General features: G+C 40.0%; 1 protein-coding gene across 2 annotated transcripts in view; it reads right to left on the reverse strand.

Moving 5' to 3' along the window:
• LOC150089304 (high affinity cAMP-specific and IBMX-insensitive 3',5'-cyclic phosphodiesterase 8B-like) overlaps positions 1–27,306 on the reverse strand; it is a 764,745-nt gene that overhangs the window by 63,611 nt on the left and 673,828 nt on the right. For both annotated transcript variants that reach the window (XM_090388973.1, XM_090388965.1), the window contains exon 17: positions 9,880–10,108. In XM_090388973.1, the coding sequence (XP_090245099.1) occupies positions 9,880–10,108 (229 nt within the window). The remainder of the gene's footprint in view (positions 1–9,879; positions 10,109–27,306) is intronic.

The following is a 27,306-nucleotide window of genomic DNA, read 5'->3' on the forward strand; positions in this document are numbered from 1 at the left end:
GCTTGGGAGAATTGTGTTAGCAAATGGAAAGGAACGTAAATTTAAACAGAAAAAGAAGATTGGTTGGAGTCCTTGGGGGGCGTGCCAAAATTGAGGGGAAGAGCAAAGTTTGGGGAGAGAAAATTGAAAGAGAAGAGCATTCTGTGTCTGACTTCTATGTGATGTGGTCAAAGGGGAGAAGGTCGTGAGTGTGGGTTGAAGTGGAGGTAGGCGAGTTTGGTAATGTAGCCCCTTGTAAAGAGAATGAGCCAGGTATGTACACCTGTGAATATATCGTCTACACAAGAAGGTGTGTCATGTCAAGAGTGCCCCAGAAGAGAAAGCATGCCTGTCAGTCTCGAAAGAAAACTGGAGTGCCCAAGGATCTGAAGTAAGCCTGTCAGTCTCGAAGGAAAACCGGAGTGCCCAAGAAACTGAAGTAAGCCTGTCAGCCACATAGGAAGCCTGAACTCAAGGAAATTGGAAGTAGCGGAGATATCGGAATGTAAGTCTGTTCCCTGTTTCCTTATTGAATCCTGAACTCTAGGACTCATAACCTAGCTCTGTAAGCAATTGAGCGATAGATAGTCCTTGTAAAAGAAAGGAACATTCCTGTTGTTAATGATTATGAATAAATGTAAGGGTGGTTCAGGAGCAGTAAAAGGAAAGTAATAATATAAAGGAATTAGCAAAGAAATTATATTTATAAGAGTAGTACTGTAAGGATGGGTTAACCTATATCATTAAATTAGGCCAAGTGCCAAACAAGGTAACATATCAAATGAGGTGCAAAGAGAAATAAATTTTATTAATAGAAACACCTCATGAGTAAAGAGGTTGTTGTTGTTATTTGGTTTTTAGGAGCATTAGCAACTAAGGCCATATTGCTCTGGGATATGCGGTGGTCATTCCCTGACCTTTCCGCATCCTCCGTATTTGGTGGTGAGGGGCTCGAACCCCGGTCTAATCAAGAAGCGTGTGCTATGCACTGCTGCTTCTTCCCACCTGGCTATGGAGGCGCCTGAGTAAAGAGGGATGACTAAGGTGATAACTAGGGTGTCTAAGATATTAATTAAGGCAGAATGGGTGACCTATAAGGAATGTTATTGAGATAAGAGGGTACCAGATGTAATACGTTTTATGTGTAAGAGGCTAGAATAAATATTCTAAAGGAGTAATAAGAGCTGAAGTAAATATTATTGATGTAAGAGAAGGACAGAAAAAGAAATTGGTAAGGTAAGAGAATGATTGAGTAATAATTGTGAAGTCAATTTTATGTAAAATACAACCGATACAAACTGATGTTAATAATTGTATATCGAGAATAATTGAGGAGATAGAGAGATAATGTAGTGTATTGTAGAATGGTTTACATATGTATTGGGAATTGCAATGCTTGTATGTAATTATTTGTTATGTAATAGAGGAACAATAATAATAATAATAATCCCCAATCAGGGAGAAATGATATAAGAGCAATAATAATAATGATTATAAGCTGCTTAAGTGGAAACAGACGAGGTCATGATATCTAGAATAGAGAAAGAGTGGAAGAAGGCCCTAACAGAATTCAAAGGAATGGACCCCACAAAGACTCACGCAATACCGAAGCAGAGGCCTAATAGAACCTTGTGGAGAGTCACAGACCACCTGAATTGGCACATAATACAGCATTACCTCGACACCAATGGTGCAACACTGGAGGCCATCCACACAGCCATGTATTGTGCTGAGGTAGCAGCCATGAGGATTAATGGAAGAGAAACGAGAGGGTAGCGGCGGAAGAACCAAACCAAAAACAGAAGGAACCGCCAGTTTGGGAAAGAAGACTTTAGCAGAAGATAGAAGAATTAAGAGTCAAGATAGGCTAATTGACCCAGTACGAACAGGGTAATAGGAGTAAGAAATTAATTGGAAAAGTGAAGAGCATCCTCAAGAGAGAGACAGCGTCCACAGAAAACATGAGACAAAAAATCAGAGAATAGGAGAGTAGTTGGACACATTGAAGCAGAACTTCCTTGCACAAAGCAAGAGACTATGCCGATACAAAGAGAGCTCCCAGAGGAAAATAAACAACTGAATCTTCGATGAGGATCAAAGAGGTTTCTACAGGAATCTTGGAGAAGATGGGAAAGAAGGGAACGGACCACTCGAGAAGAAGACGATTGAGAAGTTCTGGAGAAACATATGGAGCAAGGAAGTAAGACATAACAGCCAAGTCACCTGGATAGAACTAGAATGCAAGAAAACCAAGGATGTACAAGAAATGAGAGGGTGGGAGATTCAGGAAGAAGAAGTAAAACAGATGATCAAGAACTCTCAGAACTGGCAAACTCCAGAAATAAATAACATTCACAACAACTGGTACAAGAACTTGCACACACAAGTACCTGGCAGAGCAGTTCACCCGAATGATAAGGCGCCCAGAGACAATCCCGAAGTTTCTCACTCAAGGAATCACATATATGAAGCCTAAAGATGAAGATACAAGAAACCTGGTGAAATGTAAGACAATCGCCTGCCTCCCAACAATGTACAAGATCATGACCAGCTGCATAACCAGGAAGATATCAGACCACTTGGAGAGCCAGAACATCAATTACTGCAAGGACTTCAACTCCATACCTCATAGCTGGCTAATAGAAGCACTGAACAGCTACAAAGTCACTCCGATAGTGACAAACTTCCTAGGAAAAACAATGACGAAATGGAGTACCACCATTAAGGTCAAAAACATCACAACCATGCCAATCCTCATCAAGAGAGGAATCTTTCAGGGAGATGCCCTGAGCCCATTGTGGTTCTGTCTAGCACTTAACTTGCTATCTACCATGCTCAACAGTAGCACGTATGGATATAACCTCAAAGAAGGAAGGAAGAACCTACACATCCTCACCTACCTGATGTGCATGGATGACATTAAGCTCTACGCAGGAACTGAGAAGCACCTCCAGCAACTACTCCAGATCACCAAAGAATTCAGCAGTGATATTAGGACGGAATTTGGTCTAGACAAATGCAAGACCCACGGGTTGCACCAGGGAAAATTAGTCAACCGAAACTACCAGCTGCAGAGTGGTAAAGAGATCATAGGCCATGGCAGAGGGAGAGGCCTACAAATACTTGGGGATGATGCAGGCTTAGCAGTTACAGTACAAGGAAATTAAGGCCTGCTCACCGAAAAATACCATCAGAGACTCAGAAGCCTGCTGAACGGAAGGAATACAGTTAAAGCCATAAACACCTATGCTTGTTTGTTTGTTATTTGGTTTTTAGGAGAATTAGCAAATATGGGCATATTGCTCTGGGGATATGCGGTGGTCATTCGCTGACCTTTCCACATTCTCCGTATTTGGTGGTCACGGGCTTGAACCCCGGTCTAATCAAGAAGCGTGTGCTATGCACTGCTGCTCCTGCCCACCTGGCTACAGAGGCACCAAACAACACAACTATGCAGTCCCAGCGCTAACATACTCCTTTGGGGTCATAGATTGGACTAACACCAAGCTGGAGGATATCATGAGAAAAACAAGGACAGTGATGACCAAGAGCCGCCAACACCACCCGAAATCTGCCGTGGAGAGACTGACAATTGCCTGGGAAGAAGGAGGAAAGGGCCTGATAAACCTCGTTGAGCAACAGAAGACAGCGATAGTTAACCTGAAGGATTACTTCCAGAAACACACAGCACCACTCCACCAGGGCATAAGGAATGATAGACAAGCGGTATACCCCACTCAAATTAAGCAAGGAGTCCCCCCCCCAACCAGGTGGAACAAATGAAGCTAGAAAGGTGGGCAGAGAAGACACTCCATGGCAGATACTACAATGATCTCCATCAAGATCACACAGATAAAATTACTTCCAATGCATGGTTCACAAGTGGGACGTGCTTCCTTGAGACTAAAGGATTCATGCTCACCATCCAAGACCAGGAACTCATAAATACCACCAGGAACCTGGTGGTATTTATGAGTCTACTCAGCCTGGGTGATCACCTTGCACCGTGGTAATGTGTTGGATCGTTTCTGAGGCCAGGTGGCATCGTTGACAAGTGTCATCACCAAGGAGCCCAAAGCATTTGATGACACTTGTCAACGATGCCACCTGGCCTCAGAAACGATCCAACACATTACCACGGTGCAAGGTGATCACCCAGGCTGAGTAGACTCATAAATACCACCAGGTAGTCAGGATAATACATCAGAAGCTAGCAAGAAAATACCAGTTGATTGAAGAAAGTGTACCGTACTACAAGTACAAATCACAGGCAGTGCTAGAGACCACAACCCATAAGCTGTACTAGGATCATGCCATAATAACGGATAGGACAATCCCACACAACAGACAAGACATAACCCTTGTGGACAAGAAGGAAAAGGCTACCTATCTGATTGACATAGCGGTACCCAACACTGGCAACCTGTAGAAAATTCATGTGGAAAAATCTGGAAGTACACGAAACTAAGACAAGAGATTAAAGAGATGTGGCATATGCAACAAATAACGACCATCCCGATCATCGTGTCGACCACAGGTGTGGTGCCAAAGACCCTACATAAACAGCCTAGCAGCAATAGGTCTCCCAGCAAACACCTACAAGGAACTCCAGAAAGTTGCAATCCTGAACACCTGTAGGACAGTCAGAGAGTTCCTCAACCAACAGTAACACCAGACATAACAACAACCACCCTGTGTACTTGTTAGTAATACCTGTCACAAGGTGGAACCCCCAATCAGGGAGAAATAATATAATAATAATAATTGAACTTGATTTGCTGAAAAAAGGAATAATAATTACTAGATTTCTACTGATCTGATTTTAATGAAATTAATACCAAATTTCATTAAATAGGAATTAACAGAAATCCAGTAATTATTATTTCTTTTTTTTGTCCTTCATAATACAAGGTGTAGCTATTAAATAACAAGATGGTGCACAGCAATTATATGCCAAGCACCACCTGTAAAACAAAGGTACAGCAGTTAATCTTGAACCACACTTATTCGCTTTGCAGTGAGACAGGTTTTCATTACCTTGTGTTATTGCAGTTTGCAGGAAAAGTGACAGACAAAGGAATTGAACAATGAATCAACATCACATTTTTAACAAAACCAACAAAAACACTAACTGAAAGTTATGAGTTGTTACATCACGTTTATGGGAAAGATACTATGTCAAGAGCTTGCATGTTTGAATGGCATAAAAGCTTTTTAAAAGGAAGAGAGAATATGGAAGACGATGGATGACCAGGCCATTGGTATCCATGAAAACTGATGAAAATGTGGACTGGGTAAGGACACTGATTAGAAATGATCATTATTTAAGCATCAGAACTCAATATGGACAAAGATATAATGAGGCAAATTTTAACTGAAAGTTTAAGTGTGAGAAAAGTGTATGTGCCAAGATGGTATCAAAAATTTTCAAAGATCAAAGAATGAGAAGACCTCAGGTTCTTCAATCTTTCTGACTTCCACACTTTCTGAGTGCTGTAATTACTTGCAATGAAAGTTGGCTGTTCCGATATAACGAAGACACTAAGAGACAGTCAATGAAATGGACGGCAAAACAATCTCCCATATGATATCGATATTTGTCATATTTATTATTACATTTTCAATTGGGGTAGCAAATAGCATTAGCATTAGCATTAGTAGAGGCATTTGATGCAAGAAAGCAAGCTTATGCAGCATCAGCCTAAAAAAAAAAAAAAAAAAAAAAACCCACTTCCACTTCACCCCTCTGTTCATTCAAAATACCTGTCCAGCTGAGCCTTAAACTTATTTAGGCTATCAACCTCCACCACAAGGGATGGCAGTCTGTTCCACCAACCAACCACCCGCTGGCTAAAGGCAAATTTCCGCACGTCTATCCTACATCTGTCTTTCCTCAATTTGAATTTATGCCCTCTCAGGTGATTTTTCTGAGCTAGAGGAAGAATCCCATCAGCATTGAGCATGCTTAAACCATTCAAGGCTTTATACACCTCTATCAGATCACCTCGCTGGTGCCTAGTCTCCAGACACTGTAATTTGCAAAACTTAAGCCTTTCTTCGTAAGAGCACCCCTTTGTTCCATTCACTAATCTTGTTGCCCTTCTCTGTACTCGTTCCAGCAGCTCTACATCCTTCTTGAAATGAGGCCTCCAGACCTGTATACAGTACTCTAGGTGTGGCCTGACCATTGCCCTGTACAATGGAATAATCACCTCCTTATCCCTGCTGGAAAAATTCCTGTATATCATTGACAATACTCCATGAGCTACTCTTGCAGCCCGTCTGCACTGCTCAGAGAACTTCATATCTGCCTGCAATCACCCCCAAGTCCCTTTCATTCTCTACCACTGTCAGTGTAGTACCACAGAGTTGATACGTTGCTCTGGGGTTGCTGTTTCCCATGTGTAGTACTTTACATTTGTCAATGTTAAACTTCATTTGCCACCTCTCAGCCCATCTGCTCAACCTTTCCAGATCCTGTTGCAGCAGTGTAGTGTCAGTAGTGTCCTTGACAACCCTGCCAACCTTTGTATCATCTGCAAACTTGGACATTAAGCTTGATATACCATCATCAATATCATTTATAAATACAGAAAACAATAATGGACCCAACACTGAGCCCTGAGGGACTCCACTAATAACATTAGTCCACGATGAGCAGTGTCCATTGATTACCACTCTCTGTCTTCTCCCACTCAACCACCCCTTTATCCATAGCAGCAATTTGCCTCCAATGTCACACTGCCCCAATTTGTGTAGCAGTCTTCCATGTGCAACAGTATCAAAAGCCTTTCTAAGATCCAAGTATATAATATCAAAGTTATTCCCTGCATCCAGTTCTTTTGTGACTGCATCATAGTATCCAATCAAGTTGGTCAGGCAAGACTTCCCCTTAACAAAACCATGCTGTGTCTGAGCTATAATTGAAGTCTTGTCTAAATGATCCTGCAGTGCTTCTTTAACCAGTGCCTCCATTAATTTTCCTGGAACAGAAGTTAAGCTCACAGGTCTATAGTTACTTGTGTCAGCCTTTGATCCTCCTTTGTGAATTGGGGTCACATTTGCACATTTCCAGTCTATGGGTACCTCCCCTGAGTCCAAGGAAGCTCTCATAATTATGGCTAAGGGTTTGCTTACTTCCTTTGCTGCCTCCTTTAATATAACTGGATAGATCCCATCCACCCCGGGTGCCTTTCTTGTGTTTATCTTCAACAGTTTCTCCTCCACTTTACTCCCCGTTATTTCAAGATTCTGTAGCTTACTGCTAGAGTTGAATACACCTCTGGCATTCCCCTTGCTGAATAACTCCTCATGTGTGAATGTCGATGCAAAATATTCATTTAGTTTGTTAGCTACCTGAGCAGGATCATCAACAGTTGACCCATCAATATCAAGTGGACCAATCTCATTCATCCCCTTCCTTCTAGAGTTTACATAAGTAAAGAACTCTTTGCTGTTTTTCTTTGCATCCCTTGCCAAGGATTTCTCGTAATCTGCCTTCGCCTGCCTAACCTCCTTTGTAACTTGGTTGCATATCAACTTGTATCTATCATAGGCGTCTGTGTCATGTGTTAATTTGTAAGTATCCCGTGCATTTTTCTTCTCTGCCATATGCCTCATTAGTTCATCTGACATCCATTTTGGCCTAAACCTTGAACAATATTTCTTAGTTGGTATGTAAAGCCTAGTAGCTTCCAAGATACGTTTTTTGAATGCTTCCCATTTTGAATTTGCTGTTGGTAACATCATCAGTTGGTCCCACTGTATAGAATTTAAATACTGTCTCAGTCCATCGTAGTCGCCTTTACGGAAGCAATAACCCTTCCCTTTACACCTAATGGTAGTTACCTCTTTGAGTAAATCCCACTTCAGCACACTGTGATCACTGCCACCTAGTGGTTCATTTATCTGCAGATTCTTAATGCATGAAGAATCACTGCTGATAATCAAATCAAGAGTATTACTCCCTCTAGTTGCCTCCTGAACATGCTGATGTAGAAAACAATCATCCAATAAATCCACAAAAGCCCTGCTAGTGTGTGAGTAACCAGCCCCCAAATTCCAGTCAATATCTGGGAAATTAAAATCTCCCATTATAAGACTCTCTGATTTACTAGCCCACTCTATTTCCCTGTACAGTTCCTTATTATACTCATCAGAGTCATTAGGCCTATAGCACACTCCTACTCTCAATTTTGATCTCCCAATGCTTATGTCGCACCAAACTGACTCAACACTGCACTGTCCAGCGATGTCGACTGGCTTCACTTCCTTGGTTTTTATGTGTTTCTTAACTTATAGCATAACCCCTCCCCCCTTCCTATCCTGTCTATCATTTCTGTAGACGTTGTACTCCCCAAATTGCAGTTCTGCATCCCTTATATCTGTGTGACACCACGTCTCTGATATCCCAACAATATCTGCCTTTGATGTTTTGAGCAATACCTCAAATTCATCAAATTTATTTACTAAACTCCTAGCATTGGTGTACACGCAAGTATACCTGCACCTGTTTCTATTCTTAGCTACCCTAACACAACCCATGTGTTTATTTGTACCGCAATGGCTCCCAGCAGTCTCTGAAATACCATGCATCTTGTTTTTCAGGCTTCTGCTCATTCTAATAGAAGCAGTGCAAGAATCTCTTTCACCTCTGCCAGTGGCTACTGTCAATCTATTGGTCTTTGTCTCCCCCCAAGCTAGCAGTTTTCCGACCCACCTAACACTGCCTCGATAGCATCAGCAAATATTCTTGCACCCTTTCTATTTAAGTGTATCCCATCCCTGTAGAAGCAATCTCTCCTGTTAACAAGTACAGTCCAGGCTGAAAAAAATTCTACCCCTTGAGCCTTGCACAATCTTTCCAGGGCCGAATTGATCGACAAGGCTCTCATCATATACTCCCTCCTATCGTGATAGCCTCAAAAGTACTTTTGATATTGCTTATTCTTGCAACCGCATATCTTGTAAGACCTGGAGTACTTTTAATAACATTAGCTGAGGATAATCAGCCACACTGCACAAGCGGATGTAATTTCCAGTTTATTTTTCCATCCTTTGATTGGACATCTTGTGTTATAGCTAGCAGTAGGTTGCTGAACAATATCAGTATCATCTGAAGTGTCATTGACACTCTCCTCACTCATATTGTTTTTGTACTGAGACACTTCTTCACTATCAGAGGCTTTTCCAAATGGCAACAGTTCCACATCAGTCAATGCCCACTTTCTCATTTCTTACTGCTTGAAGTGACTACTACAATACACAGTTTGGTACTGAGTTTGTGTATTCACCACCGACCAATTTATAGCTGGCTGAAACAAACAAACACAGACCCACACTAGCCTGAATATGCAAGAAAGAAATAAACCTGTAAGAAACAACTCACAAAAATTTGTATAAACAGGGTTTGACTTATAAGTAATAATAAAATATACTAGTCATATAATGCACATTTCGAGTGGTGACATGAAAAATAGACTATTTTAGAAAATTGGTGGTGACTGGTGGAGTGAATGGGCAATGTGGCAGATGAGCAGAAATGAAATGTTTACAGTACACACATAAAAGTCGCTTTTTACTCTTTTATTTTTATTATTTTTATTTTTTTGGTATAAATCATGAATTATTACTGTTTGCTAAGATGCCTGAAATGTAACACAGGGTATACATTATCTAACTTGTTTTAATGGCAACAAGTATGTGGCCTATTAAGATGCTTCATACATAACATGTACTTCCCATCCTTCAGTTTTCTTTTAAATTCTCATATAGAATTTAAATTAGTAGAATCAAGTAAATAAATAAAAATTATGTTCAGTTTTGAATGCCTGACTTACCCCATATGAAAAATAGTTTACTGCATTCAAAAAAGATATACATGTATTAAATATTACTTACCTCCATTTCATATCCTTCATCATCCTGAGCTACAGATTTTGCAAACACATTCACAAACTTTGATAAGTGTTCAAAATGCTTTGTCATTTCTGTAGCCAACACCATATCTATTATGGAGTGACGCACAGCCTTATATGTTTCAGGATCAAGGTGCTGTAAGATGTTCACTCTTTCACTAGAAGTTGTTAGTTTGAATGCAAATGCAGCATGGTGACTTTCAAGTACTGACCTAAACAGAATTTTTGTTAACTGACAATGGCTTTTTAACAATGGTTTAATAGTCAATATCTATATTCAGCAATCATCACACAGTAATCAACATAAATACTTTATGTTTTTGTATAACTTCATAACTACTGCAAAGAGATGTCCAAATAAGGCTTAAATATCCAAATATTAGTAAAAATATAGAGTTGCTAATGCAAGTTCATTTCTGCTTAAATAACACAGAACTCAAGTGATCACAGCAAAAGGTAAACGAATTGCACAAACTATTACTTTTGAATGGGTAAGTTTATTTCAGAGCTGCAGGTGAACAGAACAGTTAGAAGTGTTACAGTTAACTGGTTCATAATTCTTCAGTTTTAAATATTTACTTCACATATAGGAAATGATCTGCAAAAGTGACCCCTATGGCAGTTCCTCTTGGTAAAAAGATCAAGAAAGGGGATTGCACACATGAAAAATGTGCTGCCATCCTCCGCATTTAAATATGAAATATTTAGATGTAAAAACAGGTGCAAATACACTAATGCTAGGAGCATAGTAAATAAATTTGAAGAATCTGAAGTATTAGTGGGTCATTGAATGTGGACATTGAAAGGATATCAGAGACCCTATAATAATTCCCCCCGGGGGCTCACATCTGGTGAGTATGGTCTCGCTCTTTCTCTCTCTCTCCGTCTCTCTCTCTCTCTCTCTCTCTCTCGGGGTAATTCAGAAAAAAAAATTTTTTTTGGCTGGTGCAGCATAAGCCTAGGGCTTCTTTGCACCATATGGCTAATAATAATAATAAGGATGCAAAATTTGAATACAGGGAGTATAATGTGTACGTAATGAACAGGAGGAGGGAAGGGGCTATGCTCTTAGTTAAGAAGCATATAAAATCTAAAGCAGTGCATCCAGTGGACATGGTCGGTCAGTGCAAAGTTGAGTCAGTTTGGTAAAGCACTGAGAAAAATATGAGAGTAGCAGTGTGTTAAAGACCTAATGACAGTAATGAGTATAATGAACAATTATACACACAAATAGAGTGGGCCAGTCACACACACACACACACCAAGACTTTTGTGGATTTATTGCATAATTGTTTTCTATGTTAGAGAGGCAACAACAGAAAGCAATATGATTGATCTGATTATCAGAAGCAACTCTTCCTGCATTAAGAATCTGCAGATAAAAGAACCAATAAGTGGCAGTGATCATAGTGTACTGATGTGGAATTTACTTGATTCAATTACCATTAAAATCTTTCAAAAAAGTGACAACAGTGGTTTCACATAATTTTTAAATTCTATAGAGTGGAACCAACTGATAATAAAAATTTTTATTCACAAAAAACTGTACAGAACACAATTCACATTAGAGAAAATGAGAATTTAACAATCTTATTGGGAATATAAATAAATACATAGATATTACCTATTGCAAACTAAACAAAAATTAACATAATACAGTACTGAATTAAAGCTAATACAATATGAATTATTCTGTGTCTATTAATAGTATGAACTAGAGCTCTAATGCTCAATACGTGCTACACTGATATCAATATTTGTAAAGGAATAAGAGAATTTTACCTCAATATGATACATAGAACAATTCCATATGATACTCTCCAGAAATTAAAACAAAAACAATTAACAATTTTGAAATTTTTTTGTTAAATTAATTTTTTACTTAATTTTGAATTGCGTTAATGATTTTTAATTGTGTTCAATTGATTTTTAATTATTTGTCACTGTAATGTAAGATTTTAAATTTTTTAATTATTTTCATTTTAATTTCTGGAGAGTACCACATGGACACATTCTACATAGCATACTGAGGTAAACTTCTCTTATTCCTTTACAAATATGCCTATTAATAAAAGAAAGATCTCTCACTAAGGAGTGAGTATTAATTGCAAGCATCACGCATGCATGTTCAAGCATGTTGCAGACATTTGAACAGGAAGTAAAGGAATGTCTCTCATTATGGGTGATTTTGAAACTGTTGCGAATGGAAGACTACTGTAGAAATTGTAGCAGTATGGTATTAAGGGCAAGTTGCTACAATGGATAAAAGGGTAGTTGAGTGGGAGAAGACAGAAAATGGTAATCAATGGACACTGCTCTTTGTGGACTGATGTTATTAGTGGAGTACCCCAGGGTTCAGTATTGGGCCCACTGTTGTTTTGTATATTTATCAATAATATTGATGAAGGTATATCAGCTTAATGTCCAAGTATGCAGATGATTCAAAGTTTGGCAGGTTATTACAAAGGTTGTTAATGACAGTAATGGCAGTGTGCTACTCCAACAGGATCTAGAAAAGTTGGGCAGATGGGCTGAGAAGTGGCAACTGAAGTTTAACATTGACAAATGCAAAGTGCTGCATATGGGTAGAAGTAACCCCAGAAACGTACCAACTGTGTGGTGGTACTACACAGAGTGGCAGATAATGAAAAAGACCTGGGAGTAATTGCGCAGTCAAATATGAAGTTTTCTGAGCAGTGCAGACAGGCAGCCAGAGCAGATCATGGGGTATTGTTAATGATATACAGAAATTTTGCTAGTAGGGGGAAAAGGAGGTGATTATCCCTTTGTATAAGACAATGGTCAGGCCACACCTTGAGTGCATACAGGTCTGGAGAACTCATTTCTTGGAAGGGTGTAAAGTTGCTTGAGCTAGTACAGAGAAGGGTAACAAGGTTGGTGAGGGGAACAGAGGGGTTCCCTTACCAAGAATGAGAACCAATGAGAAATTATGGGAGTGAAGTTGAAAATAATGTGATTAATGATGTTGAAATGGCACATGTTTATTTAATGAAAAAACCTTAGAGCCTACAGCCAGTAAGGCTCCTGGCATTGATGGCATATACCCTATAATCTTAAGGGAGGCAGCAAGTGAGTGCATTGAACCATTGAGGCTAATTATGAGAGCATCACTGGACTCGGAAGTGATTCCATTGAATTGGAAAAGTACCAATGGATCTCCAATACATAAGGGTGGTTCTAAGAGTGAAGTGGGAAATTACTGGTAAGTCGGTCTAACTTCAGTAGTAAGGAAAATCATGGAGACAATCAAGGGTGGAATTCAGGATCATTTATATAGAAATGGAATTCTGAAGGTTACTCGGCATGATTTTATAAAGGGAAAATCATGTTTAACTAATCGGGTTTAGCTATTTTGACAGGGTCACTCAAGAGCTGGACTTAGGAAATCATTTCGATATTTTTATTTGGATTTCAGCAAAGCATTTGACTCAGTCCCGCATGAACAGTTACTTTATAAGATGGAACAGGTTGGAATCACAGGAAAATCCTTAGATAGATAGCTGAATGGCTTCAGGGGCAATAGGCAGGGGGTTGTGATAAATGGTTATTCCTCAGATTGAGTTGATGTAAGAAGTGGGGTTCCCCAAGGATCAGTATTAGGACCACTGTTGTTTTTGATTTTCATAAATGGCATTGATGAAGAGGTAGATGGTGTGATGTCTAAATTTGCAGTTGATGATCACTGCCAAGCAGAGCTTCTTCAGAGTGACCTAGATGGACTTCAGGGATGGTCAGAAAAATGGCAACTATGCTTTAATCCAGCAAAGTGTAAGGTATTACACCTGAGGAACAGTAACTCCAAAATAACTTATACACTTGGTAAAGTCGGTAGTGGAAGAAAGAGACTTGGATGTTACGATATGGTCAGACATGAAGTTCTCTGAGCATTGTAGACAGGTCGCAAGCAAGGCCCATGGCATCATATCGAACAATTGCTAGTATAGTTAAGGATGACATAATCCCATTATATGAGGCTATTGTTAAACCATGCTTGAAATACTGTGTTCAAGTATGGATACTGCATCTAAAGAAAGACATTGTGCTTCTTGAATGGTCCAAAGACTGGTAACTTGCCTGGTGAGATCAGCACAAGGATGTCCATATGAGGAAAGATTTTGAATATGTGGGTTACAGAGCTTTGAAACTAGGCACCTTAGAGGAGACTTGATTGAAGTGTTTAAGGCTCTGAGAGGCATAAGTAAAATGAATGAGGACGAAATTTTCACAGTTATAAATGATGCTAGAACTAGGGGCCATAATTTCAAGTTTAGACTGATTGCAAGACGTTTTATTTTAGCCAGTGAGTTATAAATTACTGGAATAAGTTACCTACATGGGTGGTAGAGGTAGAGGCTGACATTTGGGGAAATTCAAAGGTCAGCTGGATAATTACCTACAGGAGGAGGGAAATGCATAGATTGTCTATTTCCTTTTCTCTTATTAATTATTTATTTTTTAAAATTTTCTTATTATTTATTTTATTTATTTATTATTATTTTTTTGGCTAGTGCAGCATAAGCCATAGGCTTCCTTGCACCATGTGGCCATTGCTAAAACTAACTAAAAACTAAGAAATTATTAAGTTCTGTAAATTGCAGCATCTGGAGACTATGCACCTGAGAGATGATCTGATTGAGGTGTATAATGCCATGAATGGGTTGAGCAGGCTCAATTCTGATGGGATTCTTTCCCCTTGCTCAGATTACTAACCTGATAGGGCATAAATTCAAATTGGGAAAGACAGTCGAAGAATAGATGTGCAAAAATTTGCCTTTAGCTAGTGGGTAGTTCATTGCTGAAACAAACTTCCATCTGTCATTGTGGAGATTGAAAGCCTAAATAAATTCAAGGAGGGAACAAACGTTTAGAGGGAACTGATGTGTGAAGTTGTTTGTTTGATTTCTTTTTTTGTTTTTTTCGCTGATGCTACATAAGCTCATACACTTGCTTTCTTGCATCACTTGCCTCTGCTACTACTACTACTACTACACCTTCAATCTGTCCCTAATTGATTTGAAAATAAGTGGGATAGAAACTCACCATGGAGAACAACATTTTTAAATAAACAAGGCAATTATTATTTGTACTAGCATACTAATGTACAAGTTAGTGCATTTGAATCATTTCTGTACATACCCAACTACATAAGTAGTTATAAATATCTCATATTGTCAATACCTCCACAACGAGTTGCCATGATATTGCACTATCTCGAATAAGAAACACTTCACCATAGGAGAAGATTATTGTTACTTATTCTCAGCAAATACCATCACCCATACAGCACCGTTTCGAAGCTTGTTGGCTCCTCGTCAGTGAGTGGGCAGGTACCCTGGTGTTGCAATGATGCTAACCCAGTTGAAAAGTATAAATCCGCAATATGAGAGATGCCTGATGAAGTGGAGTAATTAGCATTAGCATTAGTAGAGGCATTTGATGCAAGAAAGCAAGCTTATGCAGCATCAGCCAAAAAAAAAAAAAAAAACCCACTTCCACTTCACCCCTCTGTTCGTTCAAAATACCTGTCCAGTTGAGCCTTAAACCTATTTAGGCTATCAACCTCCACGACAAGGCATGGAAGTCTGTTCCACCAACCAACCACCCGCTGGCTAAAGGCAAATTTCCGCACGTCTATCCTACATCTGTCTTTCCTCAATTTGAATTTATGCCCTCTCAGGTGATTATTCTGAGCTAGAGGAAGAATCCGATCAGCATTGAGCATGCTCAAACCATTCAAGGCTTTATACACCTCTATCAGATCACCTCGCTGGTGCCTAGTCTCAAGACACTGTAATTTGCAAAACTTAAGCCTTTCTTCGTAAGAGCACCCTTTGTTCCATTCACTAATCTTGTTGCCCTTCTCTGTACTCGTTCCAACAGCTCTACATCCTTCTTGAAATGAGGCCTCCAGACCTGTAGTCTAGGTGTGGCCTGACCATTGCCTTATACAAGGGAATAATCACCTCCTTATCCCTGCTGGAAAAATTCCTGTATATCATTGACAATACTCCATGAGCTACTCTTGCAGCCCGTCTGCACTGCTCAGAGAACTTCATATCTGCCTGCACAACCACCCCCAAGTCCCTTTCATTCTCTACCACTGTCAGTGTAGTACCACAGAGTTGATACGTTGCTCTGGGGTTGCTGTTTCCCATGTGTAGTACTTTACATTTGTCAATGTTAAACTTCATTTGCCACCTCTCATTCCTCTGCTCAACCTTTCCAGATCCTGTTGCAGCAGCATAGTGTCAGTAGTGTCCTTGACAACCCTGCCTACCTTTGTATCGTCTGCAAACTTGGACATTAAACTTGATATACCATCATCAATATCATTTATAAATACAGAAAACAATAATGGACCCAACACTGAGCCCTGAGGGACTCCACTAATAACATTAGTCCACGATGAGCAGTGTCCATTGATTACCACTCTCTGTCTTCTCCCCCTCAACCACCCCTTTATCCATAGCAGCAATTTGCCTCCAATGTCACACTGCTCCAATTTAGCATTAGCAGTCTGTAGCAGTCTTCCATGTGCAACAGTATCAAAAGCCTTTCTAAGATCCAAGTATATAATATCAAAGCTATTCCTTGCATCCAGTTCTTTTGTCACTGCATCATAGTATCCAATCAAATTGGTCAGGCAAGACTTCCCTTAACAAAACCATGCTGTGTCCGAGCTATAACTGAAGTCTTGTCTAAATGATCCTGCAGTGCTTCTTTAACCAGTGCCTCCATTAATTTTCCTGGAACAGAAGTTAAGCTCACAGGTCTATAATTACTTGTGTCAGCCTTTGATCCTCCTTTGTGAATTGGGGTCACATTTGCACATTTCCAGTCTATGGGTACCTCCCCTGAGTCCAAGGAAGCTCTCATAATTATGGCTAAGGGTTAGCTTACTTCCTTTGCTGCCTCTTTTCATATAACTGGATAGATCCCACCCACCCCGGGTGCCTTTCTTGTGTTTATCTTCAACAACCTCTCCTCCACCTTACTCTCAGTTATTTCAAGATTCTGTAGCTTACTGCTAGAGTTGAATACACCTCTGGCATTCCCCTCACTGAATAACTCCTCATGTGTGAATGTCGAGGCAAAATATTCATTTAGTTTGTTAGCTACCTGAGCAGGATCATCAACAGTTGACCCATCAATATCAAGTGGACCAATCTGATTCATCCCCTTCCTTCTAGAGTTTACATAAGTAAAGAACTCTTTGCTGTTTTTCTTCGCATCCTTTGCCAAGGATTTCTCGTAATCTGCCTTCGCCTGCCTAACCTCCTTTGTAACTTGGTTGCATATCAACTTGTATCTATCATAGGCTTCTGTGTCATGTGTTTATTTGTAAGTATCCCATGCATTTTTCTTCTCTGCCATATGCCTCATTAGTTCATCTGACATCCATTTTGGCCTAAACCTTGAACAATATTTCTTAGTTGGTATGTAAAGCCTAGTAGCTTCCAAGATAAGTTCTTTGAATGCTTCCCATTTTGAATTTGCTGTTGGTAACATCACCAGTTGGTCCCACTGTATAGAATTTAAATACTGTCTCAGTCCATCGTAGTCGCCTTTACGAAAGCAATAACCCTTCCCTTTACCCCTAATGGTAGTTACCTCTTTGAGTAAATCCCACTTCAGCACACTGTGATCACTGCCACCTAGTGGTTCATTTATCTGCAGATTCTTAATGCATGAAGAATCACTGCTGATAATCAAATCAAGAGTATTACTCCCTCTAATTGCCTCCCGAACATGCTGATGTAGAAAACAATCATCCAATAAATCCACAAAAGCCCTGCTAGTGTGTGAGTAACCAGCCCTCAAATTCCAGTCAATATCTGGGAAATTAAAATCTCCCATTATAAGACACTCTGATTTACTGGCCCACTCTATTTCCCTGTACAGTTTCTTATTATACTCATCAGAGTCATTAGGCTTATAGCACACTCCTACTCTCAATTTTGATCTCCCAATGCTTATGTCACACCAAATTGACTCAACACTGCACTGTCCAGCGATGTCGACTGGCTTCACTTCCTTGGTTTTTATGTGTTTCTTCACTAATAGCATAACCCCTCCCCCTTCCTATCCTGTCTATCCTTTCTGTAGATGTTGTACTCCCCAAATTCCAGTTCTGCATCCCTTATATCTGTGTGACACCACGTCTCTGATATCCCAACAATATCTGCCTTTGATGTTTTGAGCAATATCTCAAATTCGTCAAATTTATTTACTAAACTCCTAGCATTGGTGTACACGCAAGTATACCTGCACCTGTTTCTATTCTTAGCATTAGTATTAGTAGAGGCATTTGATGCAAGAAAGCAAGCTTATGCAGCATCAGCCAAAAAAAAAAAAAACCCACTTCCACTTCACCCCTCTGTTCGTTCAAAATACCTGTCCAGCTGAGCCTTAAACTTATTTAGGCTATCAACCTCCACTACAAGGGATGGAAGTCTGTTCCACGAACCAACCACCCGCTGGCTAAAGGCAAATTTCTGCACGCTATCCTACATCTTTCTTTCCTTAAATTTCAATTTATGCCCCCTCAGGTGATTATTCTGAGCTAGAGGAAGAATCCCATCAGCATTGAGAATGCTCAAACCATTCAAGGCTTTATACACCTCTATCAGATCACCTCGCTGGTGCCTAGTCTCCAGACACTGTAATTTGCAAAACTTTAGCCTTTCTTCGTAAGAGCACCCCTTTGTTCCATTCACTAATCTTGTTGCCCTTTTATGTACTCGTTCCAGCAGCTCTACATCCTTCTTCAAATGAGGCCTCCAGACCTGTATACAGTACTCCAGGTGTGGCCTGACCATTGCCTTATACAAGGGAATAATCACCTCCTTATCCCTGCTGGAAAAATTCCTGTCTATCATTGACAATACTCCATGAGCTACTCTTGCAGCCCGTCTGCACTGCTCAGAGAACTTCATATCTGCCTGCACCACCACCCCCAAGTCCCTTTCATTCTCTACCACTGTCAGTGTAGTACCACAGAGTTGATACATTGCTCTGGGATTGCTGTTTCCCATGTGTAGTACTTTACATTTGTCCCTTATGGGAATGCGAGCGTTATTTCAGGGATGAATTTCTTTGTAACTGCTTCCTTAGTGGATGTCGTCCATCTGTCCTGCCAGGCCTGCTGCAGGTGAGAGAGAAGGCATCTTTTCTCTGTCTTGCGATTGATTGCTGGGTTGGTGGTGAATCCAATGTTGGTAGTGGAGATTCCTTTGGACAGATCATACAAAATGCCGCATGTAATTATTTCAAGGTCTAGAGGGAGGTCTTCAGCGAGGATTTGGAGAGCAGGAGTGATCATCATGTAGCAGGCTCTGGTGATGGTAAGTAGTATTGCTGTTTGAATGGTGGCTAATTTCTTCTGATTTGTGACAACAGTTGCCTGGTGATACCAGACTCCTGCAGCATATCGGATGACTGAAATCAATACTGCTTTGTAAAACAGGGCTAGGGTACATCACTTTAGACTCCAGTCCCTTCGGGTGACCCTTGCCACCAATGCTGTGTAATTTCTTATCTTCTTTGGATGTACTGTAGGTGTGAGAGGAAGGACAGTTTTGAGTCCAGGATTACATCAAGGTGCTTAAGCTGGGTACAGTGCTTGATGGTTGTGGCATTCATCTTAATCTGTGGTAGTCTGGTTGTTGAGCTTAGGTTCCCTTTCAGGAGGATGCTGGAGATTTTCTCAGCCGAGATTGTCAGGTTGTGCTGGGTAGCTCACTTCTGGAGGAGCCAGAGTGCGGGTTAGCAGAAATTTCAAGGTGGGCTCTTGAACTGGCAGGCACGAAATGGATCAAATTGTCTGCATAGTCTTGTTAAAGCAGGAGACTTAATATGCCCATGATCTTGATTTAGGAACTTATCCAGGACCATGTTCCAGAAAGTTGGTCCTAGGACCGAGCCCTATAGGCAGCCACATTGGCAATCAAACCGAGCACACTAGCCTGATTTTCTTTTACTCTCCTCCCCGGCTGGAGGGGAGGAGACAGGTTCTTGTCTCAACCCCCTCTGTTGCCCCCTTCTTCCATCTGGTGAGGCATGGGCCTGCCACACTGACTTTCTGGGGTTGCTTTCTCTCTCGTCCCCATACCACTGCCTTTCCCCACAGACCTTCAGTCTCCCTCCACTCTGTCTAACTTGCAGTGTACACCCCACACAATTTATCAATTAATAACAACCAAATTTAAACCAGCTTACATAAACCTCTCTCGGCGTTTCATATTCTAGTGTTAACCCCCACCTTTTTTTTTTTTTTTTCACATAGGCTCTTGCCACTGAAATCTTCGGAAAATAGGTGGCAGGGCCTGCCAGAGTAAAAAATAAAATCTACTGGGTACCTGACCTGCTTCCCCACGGCCAAGTGCAGTAACGGTAGGTCTCAACAGGGGCCCAATGGCTAAATGGTCAGAAGAACGTTACACAACACTACACATCCTTCCACTTCCCACACACTTTTTAAATCTCTACCTTCACAGAGTTCTGTGCTACACAAACAGAGTACACAACATGGAGATGGAGGAAACCCCTGGTGCTGTCAGACAACTAGCTCACTTTGCACTTTGATCACTGAATGGGATCTATTAAACTCCCTTGGAAAAATTCAGGGTGTTATGTGGAGTGACTTGAATTGGAATTCCACTTAAAGAAGTGAGTCTTAATAATAGTTCAGTGTCTTGGGTGAGAAGTCTCTATTAGCACGTCCCTCGATTGGGGACATTTCACCATTTTTGGTGATGCTGCTGCATTTTCCAGGCATCGTTGTATGATGAAAGGGGAGAACTTGCTAATAGGTTGTGCCGATAGAGAATGGATAATCAAGAAGGCTGGTGATTTCTGTCTGCCAGCAACTTTTTTTCATTCTCTTCGAGGTCCGTTTCATGGTTTTCACATTGAGCGCTCTTGGGCTCTAAACGTGGAAATTCACTGGTTTCCATTTCTGCTCCTTTTAGACCTGTGGGTTGGTTTATCCGCCAGGTCACTGGCCCTGCCACATGGAAGCAGGAGCGACGTTACCAGTGACAAGCGATAAGAAGTTAGTGGTTGGTGTGTTAGAGAAGTTAGTTATTTATACAAAAGAAAGGTGTCTTTTCTTTCTTGTAGGCAGCTTCCTTCTTTATTTAAAAAGAGCCAGAAAATAAATCACTTTGAAAGTAAAGGCTTTAGAATTCTCTTTAACCACTTCTCTATAGAATAAAAGCTTTCAAATTTGCTTTGAAAATCGCTAGATAACTCACTGGGCACTCAGGCACTCATACTAATGTGGAAAATCACTAAACTGGCAAAAATGATGATATTTCGTAATGAATAGTTAATTTATTACAAAATTATATTCAATTTAACTCCTTTTTAATAAAAAGGAGTTAAATTGAATATAATTAAGCAATTTTAGTTAATAATGCACAGTTACTGCTGAATTTGTTTAACCTTATTTAGCAGTCATGTGACTGTGAAATACAATTAATGATTGTATTCACGATTTATCATGAACTCTTCTGATCTAGTAATTCTGCCCGAGTATATAAAGAAGAATTTTTATTTTATTTTATTTTTTTAGATAATCTACAAGAGTTTATTAATTGTCTGCTTCTGCCAAATGAATAGCCATTTTTCTCTACAAGTTTATTGTACAATGGAATTATTATAATCAGTTTAAGGTAAAGGTCACTGTTGAAAAAAAGCCTTGAATTTTAAAGTGTCTGCAATTCTACCCAAACATGATAGGAGGGAGTATTTGATGAGAGCCTTCTCGATCAATTCAGCCCTGGAAATATTGTTCAAATCTCAAAGGATAGAATTTTTTTCAGCCTGGTCTGTATTTGTTAAAAGGTGAGACTGCTTCTACGTTTAAGTGTATCCCATCTAGAAGATGGGATACACTTAAATAGAAAGGGTGCAAGAATATTTGCCGATGTTATCGCGGCAGTGTTAGGTAGGTCAGAAAACCTCTAGCTTGGGGGGGGGATACAAGGAGTAATAGATGAACAGTAGGCACTTGAGCGGTGAAAGTGATTCTTGCACTGCTTCTATTGGAATGAGCAGCAGGCTGGAAATCAAGATTCAGAAAATTTCAGTGACTGCTGGGAGTCACTGGGAGTACAAGTAAACACATGGGTTATGTTAGGGTAGCTAAGAATAGGAACAGGTGCATGTATACTTGCATATACACCGATGTACAAGTTTGGTAAATAAATTTGATGAATTTGAGGTTTCGCTCAAAACATCAAAAGCAGCTATTGTTGGGATATCAGAGATGTGGTGTCACACAGATATAAGGAATGCAGAACTGGAATTCAGGGAGTACAATGTGTACAGAAAGAATAAACAGGATATGAAGGGAGGAGGAGTTATGCTATTAGTTAAGAAACACATAAAATCCAAGGAAGTGCAGCCAGTCGACATCGCTGGACAGTGCAGTGTTGAGTCAGTTTGGTGCGACATAAGCATTGGGAGATCAAAATTGAGAGTAGAAGTGTGTAGGCCTAATGACTCTGATGAGTATAATAAGAAACTGTACAGGGAAATAAGAGTGGACCAGTAAATCAGAAAGTCTTATAATGGGGGATTTTAATTTCCCGGATATTAACTGGAATTTGGATGATTGTTTTCTACATCAGCATGTTCGAGAGGCAACTAGAGGGAGTAATATTCTTGATCTGATTATCAGTAGTGATTCTTCATGCATTAAGAATTTGCAGATAAAGGAACCACTTGGTGGCAGTGATCACAGTGTGCTCAAGTGGGATTTACTCAAAGAGGTAACTACGATCAGAGGTAAAAGGAAGGGTTTTTGCTTTCGTAAAGACGACTACGGTGGTTTGAGAGAGTATTTACATTCTACACTCTGAGACCAACTGAAGATGTTACCAACAGCAAATTCAAAATGGGAGGCATTCAAAGAATTTATCTTGGAAGCTACTAGGCTTCACATACCAACTAAGAAATATTGTTCACAGTTTAGGCCTAAATGGATGTCAGATGAACTAATGAGACATATGGCAAGAAGAAAAATGCTTTTTTTTTTCTTCTTTTTTTTTTTTTTAGGAGCATTAGCAACTAAGGACATATTGCTCCGGGGATATGCGGTAGTCCTGACCTTTCCGCATCCTCCGTATTTGGTGGTCACGGGCTCAAACCCCGGTTTAATCAAGAAGCGCGTGCTACGCACTGCTGTTCTTGCCCACCTGGCTACGGAGGCGCCAAAGAAAAATGCATGGGATACATATAAATTAATGGGTGACATGAAAGCTTATGACAGATATAAGCTGGTCAGTAATCATGTCACAAAGCAGATTAGGCAGGCAAAGGCAGATTATGAGAAATCTTTGGCACAAGGATGCAGAGAAAAAACAGCAAAGAGTTCTTTACCTACGTAAACTCTAGAAGGAAAGGGAGGGATGAATCAGATTGGTCCGCTGGATATTGATGGTTCAACTGTTGATGATCCTCCTCAGGTGGCAAACAATGAGTATTTTGCATCTACAGTCACACATGACAATTAAAACTCATCAATTAAAAGGCATTACAATTAAACTCTGACAGTGAGCTGGATGATTTTGTAATAACTGAGAGGAAAGTGGAAGAGAAATTGTTGAAGATAAACATAAAAAAAGGCACCCGGGGTGAATGGGATCTATCCAGTTACATTAAAGGAGGCAGCAAAGGAAGTAAGCAAACCCTTAGCCATAATTATGAGAGCTTCCTTGTATGCACATGGAATGAGCAGTGACTGAGCAGTGCGCATATCAGCGTAAACTGACATATGTACGTATGTGCATGTGCATGTCCGATTACGTATGCACGTGTGCATGTCCGATTACGTATGTGCGTGCGCATGTCAGTTCACGTATGTGCATGCACATGTCCGATTACATATGCATGTGTGTATGTCCGATTACGTATGCGCGTGCGCATGTCAGTTCACACATGTGCGTGCGCATGTCCGATTACGTATGGGTGTGCGCATGTCCAATTACGTATGGGTGTGCGCATGTCCGATTACGTATGGCGTGCGCATGTCAGTTCATGTATGAGCGTGCGCATGTCCGATTACGTATGCGCATGCACGATTATTATGCACGTGCACACGTCAAACGGACATGTGCATCTGTTTACATATGCACGTGCATCCCATTTAGGTATGCATCTGATTACGTATGTGCGTGCACATGTCAGTATGTTAGTTACGTATGTGAATGTGCATGTCCGTTTACGTTGACGTGCGCATCTTCATTTACGTATGCTAGTGTCAGTGTTAGGTATATTTATGTATGTATGCGCGTGCGCATCTCATATGTAATGTGCATGCATAAAATTACGTAGTGCTCATGCATAAAATTACGCATGCGTCTATTTAAAATGACGTATGCTCATGCACATCTCATACGTAATTTTATGCTTGAGCACTACATAATTTTATGTATGCACGTGCGCACTACAAGACTTTAGTTTACGTATGTGCACATCATACGTATGCTAATGCGCATTTTTTTCTGTTTACACCGACACGACAACCAAGTCAGTAGAGTTTACAATAAATCGTCAATACAAACATTTATCGTATTTAGTAGTCAGGGGTTTGAACCCCAGTCCACTCAAGGAACGCGTGCTATGCACTCTCGCTCCTGACCACTCGGCTACATCAGGCTTACACGTCCACGTCCACATATGTGTGTTTTTACGTATGTGCATTTATGTTTGCGTATCTAAACAAAGCATTCAACGGTTCCTTTGTTTAGATCTCTCCAATAAGGCCACTGTTGGACCAGATTAATTTCAAATGTTCATCCTTAAAATAAGTAGCGAATTTATCTATCAGAAGCGTTCCCAGAAGCTTGGAAAAATTACATTGTAATCCCAATACCAAAGATTAAACATCCAAAACTGGCTAAGGATTACAGACCAATTTCTGTTAGTTGCACCCTACAGAAGGTATTTGAAAAACCACTGCTTCCTACCATCAACCAACCATAGACATTTGCACTCAGTCATTTCGGCGAGATCAACAATAACAAACTGGAAACCCTTTTTTGCGTGCAGAAAGTACTAAATGAGAAAAAACAAATTGATATTATTTGGATATCTCTGCACCCTACGACGTCTTAATTCCAGCGAAAATTGCGATTTTAAGGAATTATTTTAATATAAAAGTAAATTTGCCTGCTACAACAGAAAACACTTACTGTTAAGCAGCACCAAATGCTGCTTAAGTACCCATGGACTGGAGATGTTTAAATGTGACCTCAATTCACAAAGGAGGAACAAAGGGCGACATGAGTAATTACAGACCTGCTAGTTTAACTTCTGTTCCATGGAAATTAATGGAGGTACTGGTTAAAGAAGCACTGCAGGATCAGCTAGACAAGACTTCAGTTATAGCTCGGACACAGCACGGTTTTATTAAGAGAAAGTCTTGCCTGACCAATTTGACTGGATACTATGATGTGGTCACAAAGGAACTGGATGTAGAGAATAACTTTGATATCATATATTTGGATCTTAGAAAGGCTTTTGATACTGTTGTACATGGAAGACTGCTGAACAAATTGGAGCAGTGTGGCATTGGAGGCAAATTGCTGCTTAGAATAAAATGATGGTTGAGTGGGAGAAGACAGAGAGTGGTAATCAATGGACACTGCTCATCGTGGACTAATGTTATTAGTGGAGTCACTCAGGGTTCCATGTAAAATGATGGTTGAGTGGGAGAAGACAGAGAGTGGTAATTAATGGACACTGCTCATCGTGGACTAATGTTAAATGATATTGATGATGGTATATCAAGCTTGATGTCCAAGTTTGCAGACAATACATAGGTTGGCAGGGTTGTTAAGGACACTAATGACAGTACACTGCTGCAACAGGATCTACAAAAGTTGAGCAGATGGGCTGACAGGTGGCAAATGAAGTTTAACACTGACAAATGTAAAGTACTACATATGGGAAACAGCAACCCCAGAGCAACATATAAACTCTATGGTACTACACTTACAGTGGTAGAGAATGAAAAGGACCTGGGAGTAATTGTGCAGGTGGATATGAAGTTCTCTGAGCAGTGCAGATGGGCTGCAAGAGTAGCTCATGGTGTCTTATCAATGATATACAGGAATTTTTCTAGCAGGGATAAGGGAGGTCAGGCCACACCTTTCGTACTGTATACAGGTCTGCAGGTCTCATTTTAAGAAGGATGTAGAGCTGTTGGAACGAGTACAGAGAAGGCAACAAGATTAGTGAATGAAATGAATGGTTGCTCTTATGAAGAAAGGCTTAAGTTTTGCAGATTACAGTGTCTGGAGACTAGTCACCAGCGAGGTGATCTGATAGAGGTGTATAAAGTATAAAGGTTTGAGTATGCTCAATGCTGATGGGATTCTTCCTCTTGCTCAGAATAGTCACCTGAGAGGGCATAAATTCAAATTGAGGAAAGACAGTTGTAGGATAGATGTGCGGAAGTTTGCCTTTAGCCAGCGGATAGTTGGTTGCTGGAACAGACTTCCACCTTTTGTTGTGGAAGTTGATAGCCTAAATAAATTTAAGGCTGAGCTAGACAGGTATTTAGAACGAACAGAGGGGTGAAATGGGAGCTGTTTTTCTTTGGTGATGCTGCATAAGCTTGCTTCCTTGCATCATATGCCTCTACTCATGCTAATGCTAATGCTAAGGTATCTAGAAGATTTGTGGTGAGATCAGATTGGAAATTTCTGGCAGCCGAGTTCTGCCAGAATTACAAACAAGCCCCAATGATCCAAAAGAAGTTTACTTTCTGGATACTAAACTGGCTTGAATTTGTTGCAGCAAGAGGAATTAGAAGGAAGTTTATCCCAAAGGGAATGTTACCACATACACGCACTGCACTTAAATAACACTGGTCATCAAAAAAAATTTTCTTTTGCTCCCTTTTAAAATTCATTGTGATTCTTATAGATTTGACATTGGTTAATTGCCACATTGCTGTTAAAAAAACATTACCACACTGTATAAAAAAAAACAAAAAAAACATCAATTTTAAGAAAGAAGGGATTAAAGTCAAAGAGTTTCTAGTAAAAAAGATTTCATATATATTAAGAAAATGTTACATACAATACTAAATATTGAACAATTGGTCTATTAACCTTATTCTATTTACAAACATATGAAGGAGTTTATGCATGGATAATGCATTATTTATTTACAAAAAGGCTTATCTTATTACAAAATACTTATTTGTTGTTTCTTGCCTTTTATTAGTGTCTCCCATACTAGATTCCACCTCTATCTACCAACATATTTGGACTCCATTTTCTCTGGTATCTTTTTTCCATTCGAAAAACTTTTCGTGTTCATCAGAGATACTGCCACATTTTCAAGAAACTTTTTGAAACTTTTCGTGTTCATC

This window comes from Mastigoproctus giganteus, chromosome 2 (genome assembly GCF_048544385.1).
Source record: "Mastigoproctus giganteus isolate SK-2022 chromosome 2, ASM4854438v1, whole genome shotgun sequence".
Lineage (NCBI taxonomy): Eukaryota > Metazoa > Arthropoda > Arachnida > Uropygi > Thelyphonidae > Mastigoproctus > Mastigoproctus giganteus.